General features: G+C 44.4%; 1 protein-coding gene and 1 non-coding gene across 3 annotated transcripts in view; both read right to left on the minus strand.

Annotated features, from left to right (window-relative positions):
- The window catches only part of LOC147027058 (pro-epidermal growth factor-like), a 75,040-nt gene that overhangs the window by 32,171 nt on the left and 23,464 nt on the right, over positions 1–19,405 (minus strand). For both annotated transcript variants that reach the window (XM_085883193.1, XM_085883192.1), the window contains exons 4-8: positions 6,778–7,008; positions 6,137–6,354; positions 3,258–3,397; positions 2,600–2,748; positions 2,379–2,483 (exon numbers count right to left, since the gene is read on the minus strand). In XM_085883193.1, the coding sequence (XP_085739319.1) occupies positions 2,379–2,483; positions 2,600–2,748; positions 3,258–3,397; positions 6,137–6,354; positions 6,778–7,008 (843 nt within the window). The remainder of the gene's footprint in view (positions 1–2,378; positions 2,484–2,599; positions 2,749–3,257; positions 3,398–6,136; positions 6,355–6,777; positions 7,009–19,405) is intronic.
- Positions 10,854–10,938, minus strand: TRNAR-UCU (transfer RNA arginine (anticodon UCU)). Its single transcript is given in 2 exon segments — positions 10,854–10,889; positions 10,902–10,938. It is a non-coding gene; the product is annotated as a tRNA-Arg (tRNA).

Consider the following 19,405-nt stretch of genomic DNA (forward strand, 5'->3'; position numbering starts at 1 on the left):
CAGAGCACTCAGGCTTTACACCAAAGAGGTCAACGATTGACCGTTTCCTTGCCTTTCGTGTCCTCACCGAACGCAGACGAGAGTTTCGGCAGGGGCTGCTTGCAGCCTATGTTGATCTCTGTAAAGCGTTCGATTCAGTGAATCAGGATGTCCTCTGGAGGATTCTTGGTCTTCGTGGAGTGCCACCAAAACTGATCGATCTGATGTCTGAACTCTACTCTGGTACTGAGAGTGCTGTGAAGTGTGGTGGTACCATCTCTGACTTATTTCCAGTTGTTACTGGAGTTCGTCAGGGGTGTGTACTGGCCCCCACACTTTTCAGCACTTGTATGGACTGGATTTTAGGGAGGATGTCAGAGAGATCAAGCTGCGGTGCATCGTTTGGGAATGTCAAGATCTCGGACCTTGATTTTGCAGATGATGCAGTCATCTTTGCGGAGACTTTAGATATGCTTTTGGGGGCCCACGAGGTGCTGAATGAGGAGTCGGAGCCACTGGGATTACAGGTTTATTGGGTCAAAACTAAGATCCAGGCTTTCGGTGACATCTTGGTTGCTGCTGTCCTGTCTGTGTCTGTTTGTGGTGAGGATGTTGAGGTCGTGGAGAGATTCACTTACCTTGGCAGTGATATTCATGTCTCTGCTGGCTGCGAGTCAGAGGTCAATAGACGTCTGGGTCGGGCCTGGGGAGTCATGGATTCACTGGATCATGGGGTGTGGCACTGCCGGTACCTGTGCGGGAGGATGAAAGTCCGAGTCTTCAGGTCCTTGGTACTTCCAGTCTTGCTCTATGGATGCGAGACTTGGACTCTGACCAAGGATCTGAGATGGAGACTTAATTCCTTTGGTACCAGGTCTCTTCAGAGAATCCTTGGCTGTCGCTGGTTGGAATTTGTGTCCAACGAGTGGTTGCTGAGAGCGACTCGGATGAGATTTGTTACCTGCATAGTCTGTGAGCATCAGTTGCAGCTGTATGGACATGTGGCTCGTTTTCCTGACGCTGATCCTGCTCACCAGATTCTCTCAGCGAGGGAGTCACATGAGTGGAGGAGGCCAGTGGGCCAACCACATGCCTCGTGGTTGCAGCAGGTTGACCATCTTCTCAAGGAGATGGGGATGGGCCTGGCATCTGCCTGGGGGATGGCCAGACAGAGGCCCCTGGAGTACCGGCGGAAAGTGGACGCAGCGACGTGCTGTTCTGGCACATGCTCCCATACCTGACCTGACCTTTACTTTCTGATTCTTCGATGCTGGTTATCCTAAATTGCTGGCTCACAAACAACTTTGTGGATCATCGTTCCTTGAGTCGTACAAAGTGTTCATAATTATTTATTTTATTCACATTGTACTTCTTAGAATCCCTATTTATGTCTGCTTATTCTTTCAGTATGATATAAGTTCTCTTTCAAGTAATGTTGATGCAAGTGAAGGCCATTAGGCCTATCGAAGCCTGTGCTATTATGACCAGATTATGATTGTCCATACTTCGTCCTTTTAAAATGCTGAGCATCAAGCAAGGAAGCAGCACGTACCATTTTAAAAAAAAGTCTTTGGTATGACTTGGGCAGTGTTCAAATCACTGATCTCCCAAGCTAAGAGTGGACCCTCCAACTATGATGCCACCACGACCAGTACATGGTACTCCTCTTGGCTCATGAAAGAACAGGAAGGAAACATGACAAATGGAAGAAAGGTAATGTACAGAGAGTTGCACAACAAAGGGACATTACAATCAAGAGAATGAATGATGCACAAAAATATTAGAGAGGAGAGGGGAAGAACATGATAAGCTGTGAGTAAAAGAGCTTGCATAGAGTAGGGTTAATGGGGTAGAAAAGACGATGGGTAGAGATGGAGATTGAGAATGCCACAAGATGGTGGTGCACTGCCACCATGAAGCCTTGGAACGAATAGTTGGGTTTCACCACCTAGGAATGTGGTTTCACAAGCGGAAGAATAGAGGAACACAGGAGTGGAGGTGAAAGGTAAGTCTGGAATTTTAGAGTTTAATAAGGAAGGATTGCTGGAAGATTGCATGTGTCTTTGAGGAACTGGGAAGAGTTGGAGGGTTGGAAGAACAGAAGGAACGAAACTGGAACGAAGGTCGTCCAAAACAGAGGCTGCTAACATGATGTTGATGATGATGATGATGATGATGATGATGATGATGATGATGATGATAACCTGTGTAGAAAAGTATTTTTTAACACAATCAAGTTGCATTCAATCTATGCTGTGAAGATTAGGAGATCTACAGGAATATCTCCTATTCTGTATACGATGTTGGGTGGTGGGTGGTGGTACAGGATCCTCATACTCAGCATATTGTTCACACATCTTGTGATAACCCAAAGCCACACTATGTATACAACATCTCACCCAGCTTGTGGATGCACAGCAAGAGCTTGTGGGTTGCTGCCTCTTTCACAATAAAATGTGTCCCTTTGCGAGCCATTCAAACTTCCTTCAACGATGCACGATTCCCTGTGAAAGGGTGCGAGGAGAGGGACGGATGAATGAGACGAAGGATGCTGAGACAATCAGCAGAAATGAAATGCAAAATGAAACAATAAAAGGTCACAAATTGGATTTTTATTCACTCGGGTACAGTCCAGTAGAGTTTTCGTTGAATCCAGTCCAGAGCGATGCCCTGCGGGAGGCCGCGGTGACCCCGAAAAACAACACTCCTTTCCGCCCCATCCAGGCCAATCCTCTCAATGTGGTGATGGCTAGAATTCACAAAATAGACCTGTGTAAGGAACAGAGCTTTCAGTGCAGTGTAACTTCAAAATCATTTTGGTCGTGTGGTGGCAGCGAGTCGGTAGTTAAGATCGGTGAGCTCATTTCAAAGACGGTCGAGTGTAGCAATTTTTGGAAGAATTCACAAAGTAGTTTTCTTACTTGTGTAGGTAAACATAAAAACTGGAATTGTTTGGTCACATCTCTGCAGAATAACACGGTCACACAACACAAGTACCTGTAATTGAGTTTATTTTATGTATTTGCCAAATACTGATTGCTCATTATATTTTGGCCACAGTGTAAGTCAGTAACTGCAATGTTATTTTTTACTAGGTATAAAGTACAAATATATATATTTGAGGTAGTAACCCAGAAGTACAAGACTGGAAAGTGATGAAACACACAAAAAAAACCTTTTGCTCTTACTGGAGCTAAAACTGACAATCTCACTCAACTGTGAAAATTATGGAGAGGTACAAAGGCATTGTGTGTTTGTTGCTTTTGTAATGCACTAACCTTTCCTTCCAGAGGATCGAAGGTGATTCCTGAGACGTGGCCATAGGGAGCTTGTGCCGTTACATTCTGATATCCCGTACCATCAAAATGTACTCTCCGAATGTCCAAACCATTTGCAAACAACAGCAAGGGGACATTTTCTGCAGTGGAGAACAAGGATTTAATTATGTTACATCTACTGAATACATTTACTGAAACCAAATCTACTTTATTTCCTGATATCACATTCACTTTATAACATCTTTTAACTCTCAAGTAATTAAAATGGGAATCCCCTACTTCCTGAAATATATATATATATATATATATATATATATATATATATATATATATATATATATATATATATATATATATATATATATATATATATGTATATATATATATATATATATATATATATATATATATATGTATATATATATATATATATATATATATATATATATATATATATATATATATATATATATACACACATATATAACACAGCCCTTCCAGCCCAAAAGGCTGCATAAAGCAAACAACAAAGTGGTACAATCTTATCCACATTTTTCCTCACAGGATAAAGCCCTTTGATGTTTCAAACCCTACCTGGGTTCCTCCACAGCTGCAGACATTTACAAGTACTACATACATGAGAATCTCAAAGTTGCATGTCCCCATTAGTCGCCGGATATTGTGATCGCCAATTGGTGACTCATCAGCGACAGCAGAGACAGAAAGGCACACGACAGAGGCTCCTGACCACGTACCACATGCAGTTAACACACAAATACCAAGACCCAATCACGTCTCTCACCCATAATTGGAGGGAATAACCAATCAGCTCTCACCTATTCGATTACTATGGGTGGTTAGGATTTGCATAAGTTATCCTTCATGCTCTACCAGCCAAAGAAAGCTGTATAAAGCAACCAAGAAACACATTTCAAGGTAAGCCATTTGCTGTTTTAAACTGTACCTGGGTTCACCACCACTGTAAATATCCACAAGTTGCACATACATGAGAATCCCAATGCTACATGGCCCATCAGCTGCCAGACTGGTTTCATTGCCCATTGGCAATTCATCAGCGACAGTAGAAATAAACGTGTACCACAGACGCTGGCAAACATGTTCCACATGTTGTGCCGATAGAACTCGTCAGCATATAAATACCAAAGATGCAATCCAACCTCTCAATGGTAATTGGAAAGAACAACCAATCAGCTCTCACTAAATCCATTATCCCAAACTACAGCTCAGACTTTATAATTAGTTAACCCTCGGCCCTTCCAGCCCAAAGATGGCTGCATAAAGCAACAAAGAAAAGCTGCACATGGTAAGCCCTTTTCTGTTTCAAACCTTATCTGGGTTAATCCACAGATGCAGACATTTACAAGTAACACATGCATGAAACCCCCCAGCATTACACAGCCCCATCAGCCGCTGGTCCGGTTTTATCACCTATTGGCAAGTCATCAGCAATACAATGAAGGCTCTCAAACATTACCATGTGAAATGTTGATCACAGTCATCATATCTTCTATATATTACTAAAGCTCTCATCTTGTATATATGTATATATGTATGTTTGTATGTTCCCGAAATACAGCCAAAACGGTACATGACAGCTCAAAATTTTTCGGCCCACCTTACTCACCATTCACCTGCGGTGTGCATTATCAAGTTTCGTTAAAATCGGCAATGAAAAAATTATAAAAAAGTCAATTCCCGATTCAGTCAAGTACTCTTCGGGATTATTTGATTAATGCAAACAACCTCAGTGGTTTAGTTCGCTGGAGCTATCTTTTTTTTTTCTTTTGAAATTATTTTTTTATCAACCAAGCTGTCGCAACGGGAACCCAACGGGTTCACGGGTCGTCTAGTTAATACTAAAAGCCAAAGCGTTTTGCTTGTGTATCTTTATCCCGACGCTTTTCGAAAAACAAACAAACAGAGGGGATATTGTAATTGGCTCCGTCCGTCCTCTCGCTATCTTCTCCTAAACGATTGGGCAGAAATTCACCTAACTTGGTCGTTATGATCATGATCTTGGCAAACATGGCAAGAAGGTGCAAGAGCAGTGTCATTTTGGCCCCACCCCCTGGGGCAGGGTCAAAAGGTCAAATAATGAAAAATGCAATTACGGTCACAATTTAAAACATGTTTTAATGAAACTTTGAATATGCAATCAACATTGGGAGACACATGAAATATGCAATGATTGTTTGGGAATTAATCCCCGGTTCATTCCCCAGGGGTGGGGATTTAGGGTCACAGGGGTCAAAATCGGAAATTAATTTTTTTAAGTCAAAATTTGATATTGGGTCATTCCTGGTGGAACTTTTTGCCATCTTTCAATTTTGCTTTTGGCGGGAAACGTGGGAATTTGTGATGGTGTGCCATCAACTTCGCTCCAGTTTATTGGTTGCTTTGCACAGCCTCATTTACTATATATGTAAACAGTGGCGCGCGCGCGCGCACACACACACACACACACACACACACACACACACACACACACACACACACACACACACACACACACACACACACACACACACACACACACACACACACACACACACACACACACACACACACACAAACACACACACTTCAATCCTTTTGTTCAGCGTACTAAAACGTTTTACCATCAACGAGAGGGTCCTCTTCTGCAAATGTTCAGGATACTGAACATATAACAAGGGCCAAATATATTATACAAGATAAGGGATGAGGGGCACTTGACAGAAACATGTTTCCCAACCTTAGTCTCACTGTCCACCCATAAAGGTTCACTGAAATTAAACCGAATTGCAAAAAATAACATCACAATGGAAATGCAATGTGCTCCAGTGAATGAATCAGTATTTTGAAATACTTGCTCTCACGTGCTCTGTGTAGCTGTACCCCACCCCGGTTGGCAGCCTTGCCATTCCATTGGACGGCTGGAACAACTCGGATTTCACCAAGACTCGAGGAGGAAGTTCCTAGGTTTAGCGAGGTCACAATCCTCCCAGAAGGCCAAGCCACACGGTGGATGGCATTGGTACCAGCATCAGCGTAGACCACGCTATCTGCAGCAACAGTGATTCCTGCTGGCTTGGAGCTGGCAAGCAAATTATAGCAGCTGAGAAATTGAGGTCAGGCATCATGTAAACAATCTGGATGCAACTCGATCTCATCATCACGACAATGGAAACAAGCCCGTTTTAAATTTTGGATAAATATTGAGAAAACATCTCTTATAGTGGACTATTCAATTTAGGGTACAGTAAAGTAAAAGCGAGTCTATCGTTTTTTTGTGGCTGTGCTTATGGTTTTCAAGGTAATTAACATAGATGTCATTTCAATGCAGTACTTTTTCTTTCTTTTTTCATTTGGGATTCCATGGACCTTATAAAAATGACAGGAAAACAAACGCGGCATCAAAAAGGATGTTGGTTTCAAAACGAGGTACCCACAATGCTTTGCTTAAGACTATGCCTCGGAAACATCCTGGTTCACTGCAGTCACTACCACAATGGCCTACCCTGTTGGAAGAGGGATAACACGAAGACCACGTCCCTCATAACGACGTGAACCGAGAAACCCGGAGCTGCTTCGTCGGATACTACAGGCCCAAAAAATTCGTTTTTTGGGAGGATCGGTTGTGATGCCACTCACTCGACACCCAACAGGCCACGTACGATGTGCTCCGGTCTTCTCTAGGCCCAGGAAATGTATGCTGGGCGTTGCACCCGCAGAAGCATAGAGCAAGGCCCTGCATGGTGACAATGAAAATAACAATAGCATGTTCACAAGTAGGCTTACTCTATTATTATTAGTTACATATGAATAAGCATCTCAGTTCACTAAACTCAAATGAGTAATACTGGAGGTGTCTGCAGTGCATAAATTATTTTTTTTGATGGACGGACAGATGGACATACCTCGTATTGAAGAGGCCACACTACTTTAAAATGTACCTTAATACTCTGCGCACATGTGCCCTCGGGATGAGATCTCGTACCTTTTGCCAAATTCAGAGGCAAAATACTGCTAAACTGCAGGTTCTTGTTCCAATTCATGTTCTATTTTGTGTTTTACAGTGTTCACAATATCAAATCCAATTGACATTAAGTATTCCCTTGATTACAAAGTGATGCCTGTAGACAGACAGTCAATCAATTTGCTCCACCCCACTTTTTACTTCAGACGTGGGGTGACAAAAAAAACAGTGGGGAATAGGGAGGGGGAATACACCCATAAAGATTCACATATGGAATCCCAAGGAGAAGACTGTAATTGGCTCTGCCCTACAGTGCATGCAATGAGCCGTGGATCCCAAGTAACCTCACTGGGGTCTGAAGCCGCCATGTTTTTTGGCCTACTCAACCATGCCTTGACTTGGAACAGGCCACACCGATTTCTTAATGATAAAGAAAACTTCCATGTTTTCAGTGATTGCTTTTGGTTCATGTTCCCAGAAATTCTCTGGAACTGGAATTTCAAAGTTTTTGCAGATGTGCCAGCAGATTACTTTACAAACTCTGTTGTGTCGTTGTATGTACAGCTGCTATGAGATGAGTTTTTTTTTTGTGTGTGTTTGGTCTTTAAGCATAACTTATCATTTTCTTTGCTAATGCCACCTCCACCCCTCACCTTTCTCTCTTTGTTTTTTCCTCCTCCCCACCTCTCTCTCTCTCTCTCTCTCTCTCTCTCTCTCTCTCTCTCTCTCTCTCTCTCTCTCTCTCTCTCTCTCTCTCTCTCTCTCTCTCTCTCTCTCTCTCTCTCTCTCTCTCTCTCTCTCTCTCTCTCTCTCTCGCTGTCTCTCAACCCTCCTCACACCCTTCTCTCCCACAGTGTATAGCAATGTTTGGTGAGGCGTCACTCTCACCACCTCCACCACCTCCTTGCTCTTCCCCCCTTCCTAGCTTCCCCTCCCTCCTCCCTCCATCTTCTCTTCTCCTCATCCTCCATCCCCTTCTATCCTCTCTTTCCACCCTCTCTCCCTCACTCGCCTTCTCTCTCTCCCCTCCCTGCCTCCTCTCTCTCCCACCCCTCCCTTCCTTCCCTCTCCCTCTCCCCCCTCCCCTCCTTAACATCCCAGTTGTTTGTCTCTGGACACGTCTGGGCGGTGTTTACCTCTGGACTGAAGTTTGTCTCAGGAAATGTCCAGACGGGAGTTTGTCTCTGGACAGTTTGGCTCTGGATGCATCTGGGTGGTGTTTGTCTCCGAACGTGTCGGAGTGGTATTTATGTCCAGACAGGAGTTTGTCTCTGGATGTGTCTGGGCGGTGTTTCTCTCGGACAGTTTGGCTCCAGACGCGTTCGAGCAGTACTTATGTCTGGATGGGAGTTTGTTTCCAGACACGTCCGGAAGGGAGTTTGTGTTCAGATATGTCCGAGCAGTGTTTTTGTCCAGATGGCTTGGCTCCGGCTGTGTCCAGCAGGTTTTTTTCGGACGTGTCTGGGCGGTGTTTGTCTCAGGTGGTGTTTATAGTATGACCGTAGAAAATAGAATTCAGACATATAATTGTTTACATCTTCACTGTTATCCTCTTCAGAAACATTTTGATGAGACAGAATGAATTGTAATTTACACTCCAACACACATCTGCCTTCTATTACCACACCTCCTTCCTCTCTCCTTTCCCTTCCACCTCTTCACTCCCCCTCCTCTCTCTCGCTTTCCTTTCTTTTTCTCCCCCCCCCTTCCCCCTCTCTACCCCCCTCTCTCCCTTCTTTTCTCCCCCCTCCCTTCCCTTCTCTTTCCCCCTCTTTTTCCTCCCTCTCTTCCCCCCTCTTTTCCTCCCTCTCTTCCCCCCTCTCTCCCTTTTTTTCTCTCCCCTTCTCGCTCCCTTCTTTTCTCCCCCTCTCTCCCTTCTTTTCTCCCCCTCTCTCCCTTCTTTTCTCCCCCTCTCTCCCTTATTTTCTTCCCCCTCTCTCCCTTCTTTTCTCCCCCTCCCTTCTTTTCTCCCCCCTCTCTCCCTTGTTTTCTCCCCCCTCTCTCCCTTATTTTCTCCCCCCTCTCTCCCTTATTTTCTCCCCCTCTCTCTCCCCTTCTTTTTCTCCCTTTTCTCCCTCTCCCTCCCTTCTTTCCCCCTCTCCACTTTCTTCCCCTTCTACCCTCCCCCTTCTTTCCCCCTCCCTTCTTTTCTCTCTCTCTCCCTCCCTTTTCTCTCTCTCTCTCCCTTCTTTTCTCTCTCTCTCCCTCCTTTCTTTTCTCTCCCCCCGCTTTCCCTTCTTTTCTCTCCCCCTCGCTTTCCCTTCTTTTCTCTCCCCCCCCGCTTTCCCTTCTTTTCTCTCCCCCTCGCTTTCCCTTCTTTTCTCACCCCCCGCTTTCCCTTCTTTTCTCTCCCCCCCGCTTTCCGTTCTTTTCTCTCCCCCCCGCTTTCCCTTCTTTTCTCCCCCCCCACTTTCCCTTCTTTTTCTCCCCCACCCGCTTTCCCTTCTTTTTCTCCCCCCCGCTTTCCCTTCTTTTTCTCCCCCCGCTTTCCCTTCTTTTTCTCTCCCCCTCCCCCGCTTTCCCTTCTTTTTCTACACCCCTCTCTCTCCCTTCTTTTTCTCCACCCCAACCTCTCTCCCTTCTTTTTCTCCACCCCAACCTCTCTCCCTTCTTTTTCTCCACCCCAACCCCTCTCCCTTCTTTTTCTCCACCCCAACCTCTCTCCCTTCTTTTTCTCCACCCCAACCTCTCTCCCTTCTTTTTCTCCACCCCAACCTCTCTCCCTTCTTTTCTCCACCCCAACCTCTCTCCCTTCTTTTTCTCCACCCCAACCTCTCTCCCTTCTTTTCTCCACCCCAACCTCTCTCCCTTCTTTTTCTCCACCCCAACCTCTCTCCCTTCTTTTCTCCACCCCAACCTCTCTCCCTTCTTTTCTCCACCCCAACCTCTCTCCCTTCTTTTTCTCCACCCCAACCTCTCTCCCTTCTTTTTCTCCACCCCAACCTCTCTCCCTTCTTTTTCTCCACCCCAACCCCTCTCCCTTCTTTTTCTCCACCCCAACCTCTCTCCCTTCTTTTTCTCCACCCCAACCTCTCTCCCTTCTTTTTCTCCACCCCAACCTCTCTCCCTTCTTTTTCTCCACCCCAACCTCTCTCCCTTCTTTTTCTCTCCCACTTTCCTCAATGCCCTCCCCCCTCTCCACTCTCAACCTTCTACCCTCCTCCCTCTCCACTCTCAACCTTCTTCCCCTTCTACCCTCCACCTCTCCACTTTCTTCCCCTTCTACCCTCCCACCTCTCCACTTTCTTCCACTTCTACCCTCCCCTCCACTTTCTTCCCCTTCTACACTTCCCCCTCCACTTTCTTCCCCTTCTACACTTCCCCCTCCACTTTCTTCCCCTTCTACACTTCCCCCCTCTCCACTTTCTTCCCCCTCTACCCTCCCCCCTCTCCACTTTCTTCCCCCTCTACCCTCCCCCTCTCCACTTTCTTCCCCCTCTACCCTCCCCCTCTCCACTTTCTTCCCCCTCTACCCTCCCCCCCTTTCAGTATTCCATCAGCAAAGCAATGGGTGTTATTTGCTCGTCATAAATAAATAACGTCTCAGAACGACGTGAACCAGAGAAGCAAGGATTTCGTCTTAATTTGAGCTAATTTTAAATACCGGTACAAAAGAACGACTCCGACGGGACTCGAACCCGCAACCTTTGAATTACTGTTTCCACTAGAAGTCCAAAGCGCTATCCATTGCGCCACGGAGTCACTCATACACTGATTGGGTACTGACACGATGTGATTTATTTCGTCAACATTGGATCATGACGATCATTTTGGTCTCTCACACTCGACATCAGAAAGCTTCAGTGGAACTCCACAAAAAACATGACACACACACACGCACAAACACACACACACACACACACACACACACACACACACACACACACACACACACACACACACACACACACACACACACACACACACACACACACACACACACAATCACACACACAAACACACACACAAACACACACACGCACACACACAAAAACACACGCACACACACAAACACACACACACACAATCACACACGCACACAAACACACACAAACACACGGTTAGAGGGGTGCATCCGGTACAATTGCACGGGGCCCCGAGATGACAGGGGGCCACACACGCTGATAGTGGTTCACAATGTTTCGAGAAGGGACCCCTGAGGGCGTGGTCTCACTTTGCCCAGAGGATATCACCTTGTGAGTGGTGATAAAAACAGCGGAAAGGGAATGCTCCATCTCAAGGGGAAAAAGCACTGTGACGTTATGATGGCTTAAAACATGTTTTCCCTTTGTTTAACTCGACAGACGATTACAAAATTAGGGGTTGAGGTTGGTGTTGGCAGAGAAGTGGAATAATAACGTTTAATGTACACAAATCCAACAATAATCACAAAACACCCAATTCAGTGAACGGACTAACCCATGCGCACGGCGGAACGTTGTGGGCTTTAAAATCAGAACACATCTCCCGAGAATGAAACTAAACTGGACCAGCGGTGCTGAAAAGAGAACAAAGCTCAACACGAGAAGGTCACTCGGTAGAGCGCGTACCTCCACCCGGTAATGCTGATCCATGAGAACATATCAGGCCCAATACATTTTTGAGATATTGTGCAATATTTTTATGAATAGTGTTACGAATCTGGCAGCCATGAGCACACAACAGCCAGAGTCCTTATATGTCAGTTATATCGGTAAGTACGTGTTTCTAGTTAGGGTCCTGTCCCTTGTTTAATGGGTGATTAAATGTTCATGCGCTGCAAAGTTATTTTGATAGTCAGGGTTTCCTTTTGCATTTTTACATCACTTTCACAACAACAACACTCTGTTCGCCGGCGAGCGCGTACGTGGGCGGAGTTTAACATGAGCATGGCGTCCCTCTTTGGCCAATCGGCAAGGAGCGGGCGTCTCACCCGCCCCGTCTCCCACTCAACACCATCGCCATTACGCATGTGGCCGGAGGTGAGGAGGTAGGCGGAGCTACAAACACCTCCGATCGGGACCCCACCCAGAAGGGTGGGAGTTTCCCCACCCACGGTGGGCCCGTCCAATGGAAGACGGCCAGGGAATCGCGCGATGGGTCCGACCAATCAGGAGGCGAGTGGCCAGGAGAAGAAGCCCCTCCCTCCAAAAGAAAGAGTGTGGTTGTCAGGACGAGCAGAGAGAGATGGCGTCCTCGGTGTCTCAAAGCACGTCTGCCTGGGTTTGCGGCGGACTGGATCCTGCGCTTCGGAGGTGTCTCATCTGGCGAATTGCAGTGAGCGGTCGATTTGCATCAAGTGAGATCATCTCGTCTCGCCTCCTCTGGATTCGGCTGCCCTGGTCCATCCTTTGGCGACCGGAGCTCCGGGAAAGGGTGGACGACCAGCCGCATGCTCGCGGCCAGTGTATCTCATATCTCCAATGCAAAGTATAATCAATACATGAGGCATGGGGGAGGAAAGGGTAGGGTGAGCGGTTCAGCGATCAGCTGAAAAACAAAAGTTGGCCACGAGGGTGGAGAGAGTCCCCCTTGATAAATTTGAGGAGGTTTTTTTCAACAATTAAAGCATTTCTCAATAAAGGTAGGATAGAAGAGATTACATCCAGGGCAAGGAAACAAGTGGCAAGAGAGATTAGAGCGAGGGGAGCTAAATGCTCGGTTGATGGTGCAGAAAGGGATGGCTGGGATTTGAGCGACATTGCACGAGAGGAAGTTTTGGCTGTGCAATGAGACAGGGATCCAAACCCTAACATAGAGCCAGTCCAAAGGTGGTAAGGAAAGACTGTCCTGAAAGGATAGAACGAGGGTGTCACTCTGAAAGAGGGGTAGACTGATTCAGAGACAACGACTAGGTGCCTCAGGCACAGACGAAGGGGAAAAGAGTGGAAAAGGCAGATGATGATGAGCATAAAGACAAGGGAGAGGAGGGTGGTGAAGATGATGAAGAGAAACATAGGTTGAAAGAAGAGTTGACCAACAAAATAGAAGAGATAAAACTGATAAAACTCCAACACATATAAAACAACAATCATACAAAAATATTAGTGATTTTTGGAAGACCAACCATTCAGTTAGAAAAATGATTTCAAAATCATCGACCTTGAAGGAAATCAATATCGTACATGTTTTGCAGCAGCATTATTCATTCAAGAAAAAGAAAAAGGAATGGGAAAACAACACCAAAAGAGGAAAATAACCAGGCCCTTCAAATAGAAGCCAAATCCCACCATGGGACTGAGATTATAGAGACATAAAGAGAGCACCTGAGGAAGGAAACAGTTCAGGAAGGAAACAGCAAGGAAACAAGGAAGGAAAGGTCAGATATAACAGTTCAGGAAAGGAAACACAAGCCCAAAACTAAAAAAGAGAATCCAAAGAATAAAAAACAAATACAAAATCAAAGACAAAGATCTCAAGTGCTTGGGTGCTGCAAACAAACTCAAAATAGAGATTATAGCAAGGAAGATAAATAAATATAAACTTTGAGGAAGCAAACAACAAGAGAAAACAAAACCACATATTTGAGAGTAACTCGAAGAGAATCCACTGCAAATTAGAGAAACAAAAACAGAATGTCAACTCCCCCTGAAAAAGAAAAGCTAAAAAATTCTGCAAAGGAATTTTTGAAGATCGAAAGGAACATAACAAGGAAGCAGAATGGATCCCAGACATGGAAAAGAAGAAACAACATGTAGAGGAAATTCCCCCCAGTGATTAATAATTATTGATGAGGAAAAATTAGAAAACAACTTCAAAAAAATGCCAAACTATAAAAGCCCATGCCCACATGGAATTCCAAACTTCCAGATAAAACAACGTTATGCTCTTCACAATCACTATGCCAGGACATTCAACAAACTGATCCAAGAGGAAAAGGCAGTGGATCAGTGGCTCGTAGAAGGAAACATTTCTCATCCCAAAACCTGAAGAAACCCAACTTCCTCACAAATACAGGCCAACATACAAACCAACCACATGCAAACTTAGAACAGGAATCATTGGAGAAATCATGTACCATCACTTAACACAACAAGGAGGTTTGGAAGCAGAACAAAAGGGATGTAAGAGAAGTTGTACGGAACAATTGACCACCTACTAATGAACAAGGCCGTACTTGAAAATTGCATAATGTGAAGAACCAAATTGTCCACCACCTGGACAGACTACAAGTAAGCTTTCGACAGTGTCCCACATTCATGGATGATAAAATGCATGCAGATACACAAAATCAATTTCCAAATAATCAAACTGATTGAGAAAGCAATGGAGTTCTGGAATACCCCATTGATATTACAGCACTCAGCAGTGGGATCTTCCAGGGAGACAGTCTCCCCACCCCCCACCCCCTCTTGTTTTGGCTGGCTCTGGACACACTGAGTAACCTCACCCACAAACAAGGCCATGGACACACCCTAACAACCAATGGAAGAACATCCAAAGAAACAGGAAAGATGACACACCTCCGAAACATGGATGATTTATAGCTCTTTGCACCGAATGACAAAGCATTGACAGAAGAGCTAAAGCTGGTAAAACAGTTCTTTGAGGATATTCAAATATAATTTGGACAAGATAAGTGTGCCAAGTACACATTTGTACAACAGACTATCGGATTCAATTTGTACAACGGTAATTACACATCAAAACAGGAAAACTCATTCCCATCCACAAAATGTTCCACAAAAACCATTGCATCCTGAGAATGTACCTCCTGAGACGAGAGGGAGGGAGCGGCCTGATAGAACTCAATTAGGTGCACAGTGTGATGAGTGTTGGACTAGCTGAGTATATTAAATGCTCAACAGACTATTGGATTCAATTTGTAAACAAACATGAACATAACAAACCTGAAAATGTATCCCAAAAACAGATGTGAATAGAAGGTACCACACAGGAAAATGAAACGGCAACAAGTACAGCCTCAACAATTGCAAAAAAAAAAAACTTTCCACTTTTTGCCCCCCCCCAAAAAATCAACAAATATACACCAACAACTGGGAGAATGACAAAAGAGCAGGAAAATACAAAAAATAATTAGACCAATTTGGGATAGACAAAGAAAGCTTGTTGGAATGGCTAAGAAGAGGTCAGCTCAACTGGGATGGAGAACTAGTAATCATAAATGCCCAAGATCAAGGACACTACACCAATGGATTTAAATACATGACGTGACTGAGCCAGACAGACAAGTGTAGATTCTCCAAGACCGAAACAGAAAGTATTAGTCACCTGTTTTCTGGATGCAAAAAACGACTATCAGAACAACTTTACAGAACAGCTAAAACAACTAAATCTGCAAAAATTTCAACATCCTAGTTCCAGAAAACTCATAGAAACACGAACCAAGTGCAATCATTGATAATGAGGACATCATGCTCAGGTACGACATGATGATCCCATTAAGTGTGGACAAAGAAAACAAAGCCTTGCGACCAGATATCGTTCTCAGGAACCAGTAGGAAAATATAGCATTGCTGATTGAGATATCAGTACCCAGCGATTTTGGCTTAAATAATGCAGACATCAAGAAAAGGACTAAATACCAAGACCTCAAAAATGAAATTAAGAGATTTTGGAAGCTGAATAGAGTCGAAATTGCACCAATGATATAATTGGAGCAACTGGAATAATAAAGAAGAACCTCACTGAGATTTTGAAAACCCATCCCGGGGAATATCACCGCAAATTAATGACAAGTAGAGGCAGTCCAGGGTTCGGTGATGATCCTAAAAAGATCTCTTGGAACAAAACTTTGAAAACAACAAAGTTGGACAGCTTGGTCCATGATTCGTGACCACCTTTACCGAAACGAAGGTGGATACTATAGGTCCTGGGAGGACTCCGCTCCACCTTCTGAAACCTACAAATGGAGACAACAACCAACGACACACATACACAGACAGACAGACACACAGAGACACACACACACACACACACACACACACACACACACACACACACACACACACACACACACACACACACACACACACACACACACCTCATCTATTTGTCGTAGATTCAGGCCACCTGCTTCAGAGTGAAAGAATTTCATTATTCCAGAATTATAAAATTAACATGAAGAACGATACTACCTCGACTCCCCCAACCCCCCACATCCTTAGCACATACAGTATTTACAGGTAGTCCAGGTATTATCACAGTATACCTGGAGTGTTCAAAAGTTCTGGTAATGGGTTATGTGTGTCCTCATTGATTCTGTCAATCTATCTATGAAAAGCTATGTGTCATGGATAAAGGCATCTGTTTCATTGTAGTGCTTGTTCGTCCGTGTGTGTGTGTGTGTGTGTGTGTGTGTGTGTGTGTGTGTGTGTGTGTGTGTGTGTGTGTGTGTGTGTGTGTGTGTGTGCGTGCGTGCAACATTCCATTCTGCCCATTGCCCTCTCGATATGTTTCCCCTTCAGTGTAAAACGACCAAAGTAACAATTCAAAGAGTTTTGAACCAAGAGGCATTATGGGCCTTGTGAAGGTTGGATTCAGCAATCGAAGCAGCGTTCTGTTACTTATACACCATCCAGATAACTATGTGGCATTGTCTCAAGCAGGGATTTTACCATGGAGGTTATACAAATCCTTGCTATTATTTCCGACTACTTCCTCTTCAACGGCTCGACCAGGAACCATGAAACCCTGTCATTATAAAGGTCTTTGTCAGAGGACTTCCAGGGATCTCGTGGCATTGTGAAAGAAAACATTCGTCTTCATTTTCTTTTAACGACGTGTATATGTGCATCAGGAAGAAGATAATTGGTTTTCGACCTCATGGTCACTTGAGAGTTGAAATTCCATGGGGTTTCCTCAGATCTCGTGGGATTGTGAGTGGGACAGGTAACCGTACGAGCAATGACATCTGGGAGTCGTTTAGATTGTGGTTTGTGTGAAGTCAGTGATGGAATGATAGGGGAGGGTAAAGCGTTAAATAGTCCGCTGTTTCGATGTGGAAATGCTCATTTCCTTTTACTAGTACGTGTCCGTAAAAAAAAAAAAATCAAACCGCGAGCAAGAAACAACAACCACACAGGCCGTTTCTTTGCTCTCGCGTGCCCGTACGTGTGTGGCCCGGAAGTTCGCATATCGCACTTACGGTTATTCGCAATTTACTTTTAATGGCCAATTATTCAATTAGCGCCAACGTATTTTGCCTTTTCGCAATGTCATTGCAATGAAAAACACAAAGAGAAGAGAAGAGAGAGAAAAAAAATACCCCCGAGCGGGAGTGCCGGTCATCTCTGCCAGAGATCGAAAGTAACTCTGTGCCAGACTGGAATAGGGGCAGTTCATAAAGTACGTACGCTCTACTTCCAGGTTTCAAAACCACCCACCCCCCAATGTATGCAGGCTAGTGACCACCCACCCACCCCCCTCTGTATGCAGGCTAGTGACCACCCACCCACCCCCCTCTGTATGCAGGCTAGTGACCACCCACCCACCCCCTCATACATCGCTAATCGCTTGCAAAGCCAGCAGTTCCTTATGAACCGATGTTTGTAAGTCATGACAATGCAGTCCCTAACGGTGTAATTTACCTTTTTCTTTTAATATCACAGCACGTCATTTATGAAAATAAAAGTACAAATTGACATTCAAGACAATGTTAATGTCATAAATGAAAGTAGGTGTGCATATAAACTTGTGTTCCATTGTTTTAGTTAAATCTGACAAAAGCTTCAAAAGTAATATTTTTCTCGGAGAGTTCCGGTTCTTAATTTAACTTTTTTTTGTACGTACTTTATGAACGGCCCATACGGGAAATCAGAGCGAAGTTTGAAGGGCTATAAAATCGGAACGAGAGCAAATTTCAAAAAAAGTCTCGTTTTTTTCTGGATCATAGTCTGCAGTATCTGAATCACTAATAACATTTGATCTCTCTTGATAAATGAGGGAGGAGATACGATTTGAAATCGACGATTTTCGCAACTTTGACAGCCTCGTGACCTTGACCTTGACCTTGGACGACCTTGAAAGTTATATCGTTGTGCATGTCTCATCGAACTCTATCCATTCCACTATTGGGTATTTGTCTCCACTTGGTTTCCCAGGTCAAAAAACCAGTAAAGACCAGTAGCTTACTGGTCAACTGGTACCAGTTGAAAACCAGTAGCCAACTGGTACCAGTAAAGCCAGTTGGTTTCTTACTGGTTTTAATATGGAAATTGGAATAGAGTGATATATTACCAGTTGAAATACATGTATTTAACTAACTGGTATCAACTGGGACCATTACATTGTAACTGGTATCAACTGGGAGACCAGTACATTGCAACTGGTATCAACTGGAACCAGTAAGACTTTAACTGGTACAAATATGAGCTACTGGTTTTTTCAACTGGGAAATTGGAATTCTGACTGAATTTAACTGGTACCAGTTGAAACCAATAGAGACCAGTTAAAGACCAATTAGAACCAATAGAGACCAGTTGAAAATGTGTACTGGTTTTAACTGGTTTTTCGACCTGGGTTGATTGTGGACGGACGGACGGACGGACGGACGGACAGTCTTCAAGACTGTTATTATTCGGTCATCTCTACTAATGATAGAGATGACCTAAAAACGTTCGTGCAAAAAAAAAAATTACTTCCTGGTTCGGAGCATACCAGCATTCTGATGTTACCGAAATTTATACACCGTCTAAAATGAAAACGATCATAACTTGGGGCATTGTGTTTATCTATAAATGCACATAAGAAATCAAGAAATTATTAGAATACACGAAGTCATCACTATTGGGAAGCCCGTATGTTGTAACCCGTAATGGGGAACACGGCTGAGGTTCCCTTCCCCATCAGCCATGCCCACGCAGCAACGTGTCCTGTCATTGGTTGGTAAATAAATGGCCATAACTTGGGAAGCACTTGTCCGATTAATATCAAACTTTGAAAAGGCACATCTTCAGGTCCCCAGCAATATATCTGGCAAGTTTCAATTAGATCGGAACAGTGGTTGTCGAGAAACAGCGGTCACAGACAGACACACACACACACACACACACACACACACACACACACACACACACACACACACACACACATTGCTCGAATTATAGATAGATGAGGTGGGGGAGGGTGACGAGGGGAGTGGAGGACTTATTTTGGGTTTGGAGGAGGGGGCAAAGATGACACAGAGTTGGGATGGGGAGTTTGAGGCTGGGGGGAGGGGGGTGGTGAA

Source organism: Eptatretus burgeri, chromosome 5 (assembly GCF_056783735.1).
Source record: "Eptatretus burgeri isolate ZD-2024b chromosome 5, Ebu_testis_v1, whole genome shotgun sequence".
NCBI classification, from domain to species: Eukaryota; Metazoa; Chordata; class Myxini; order Myxiniformes; family Myxinidae; genus Eptatretus; species Eptatretus burgeri.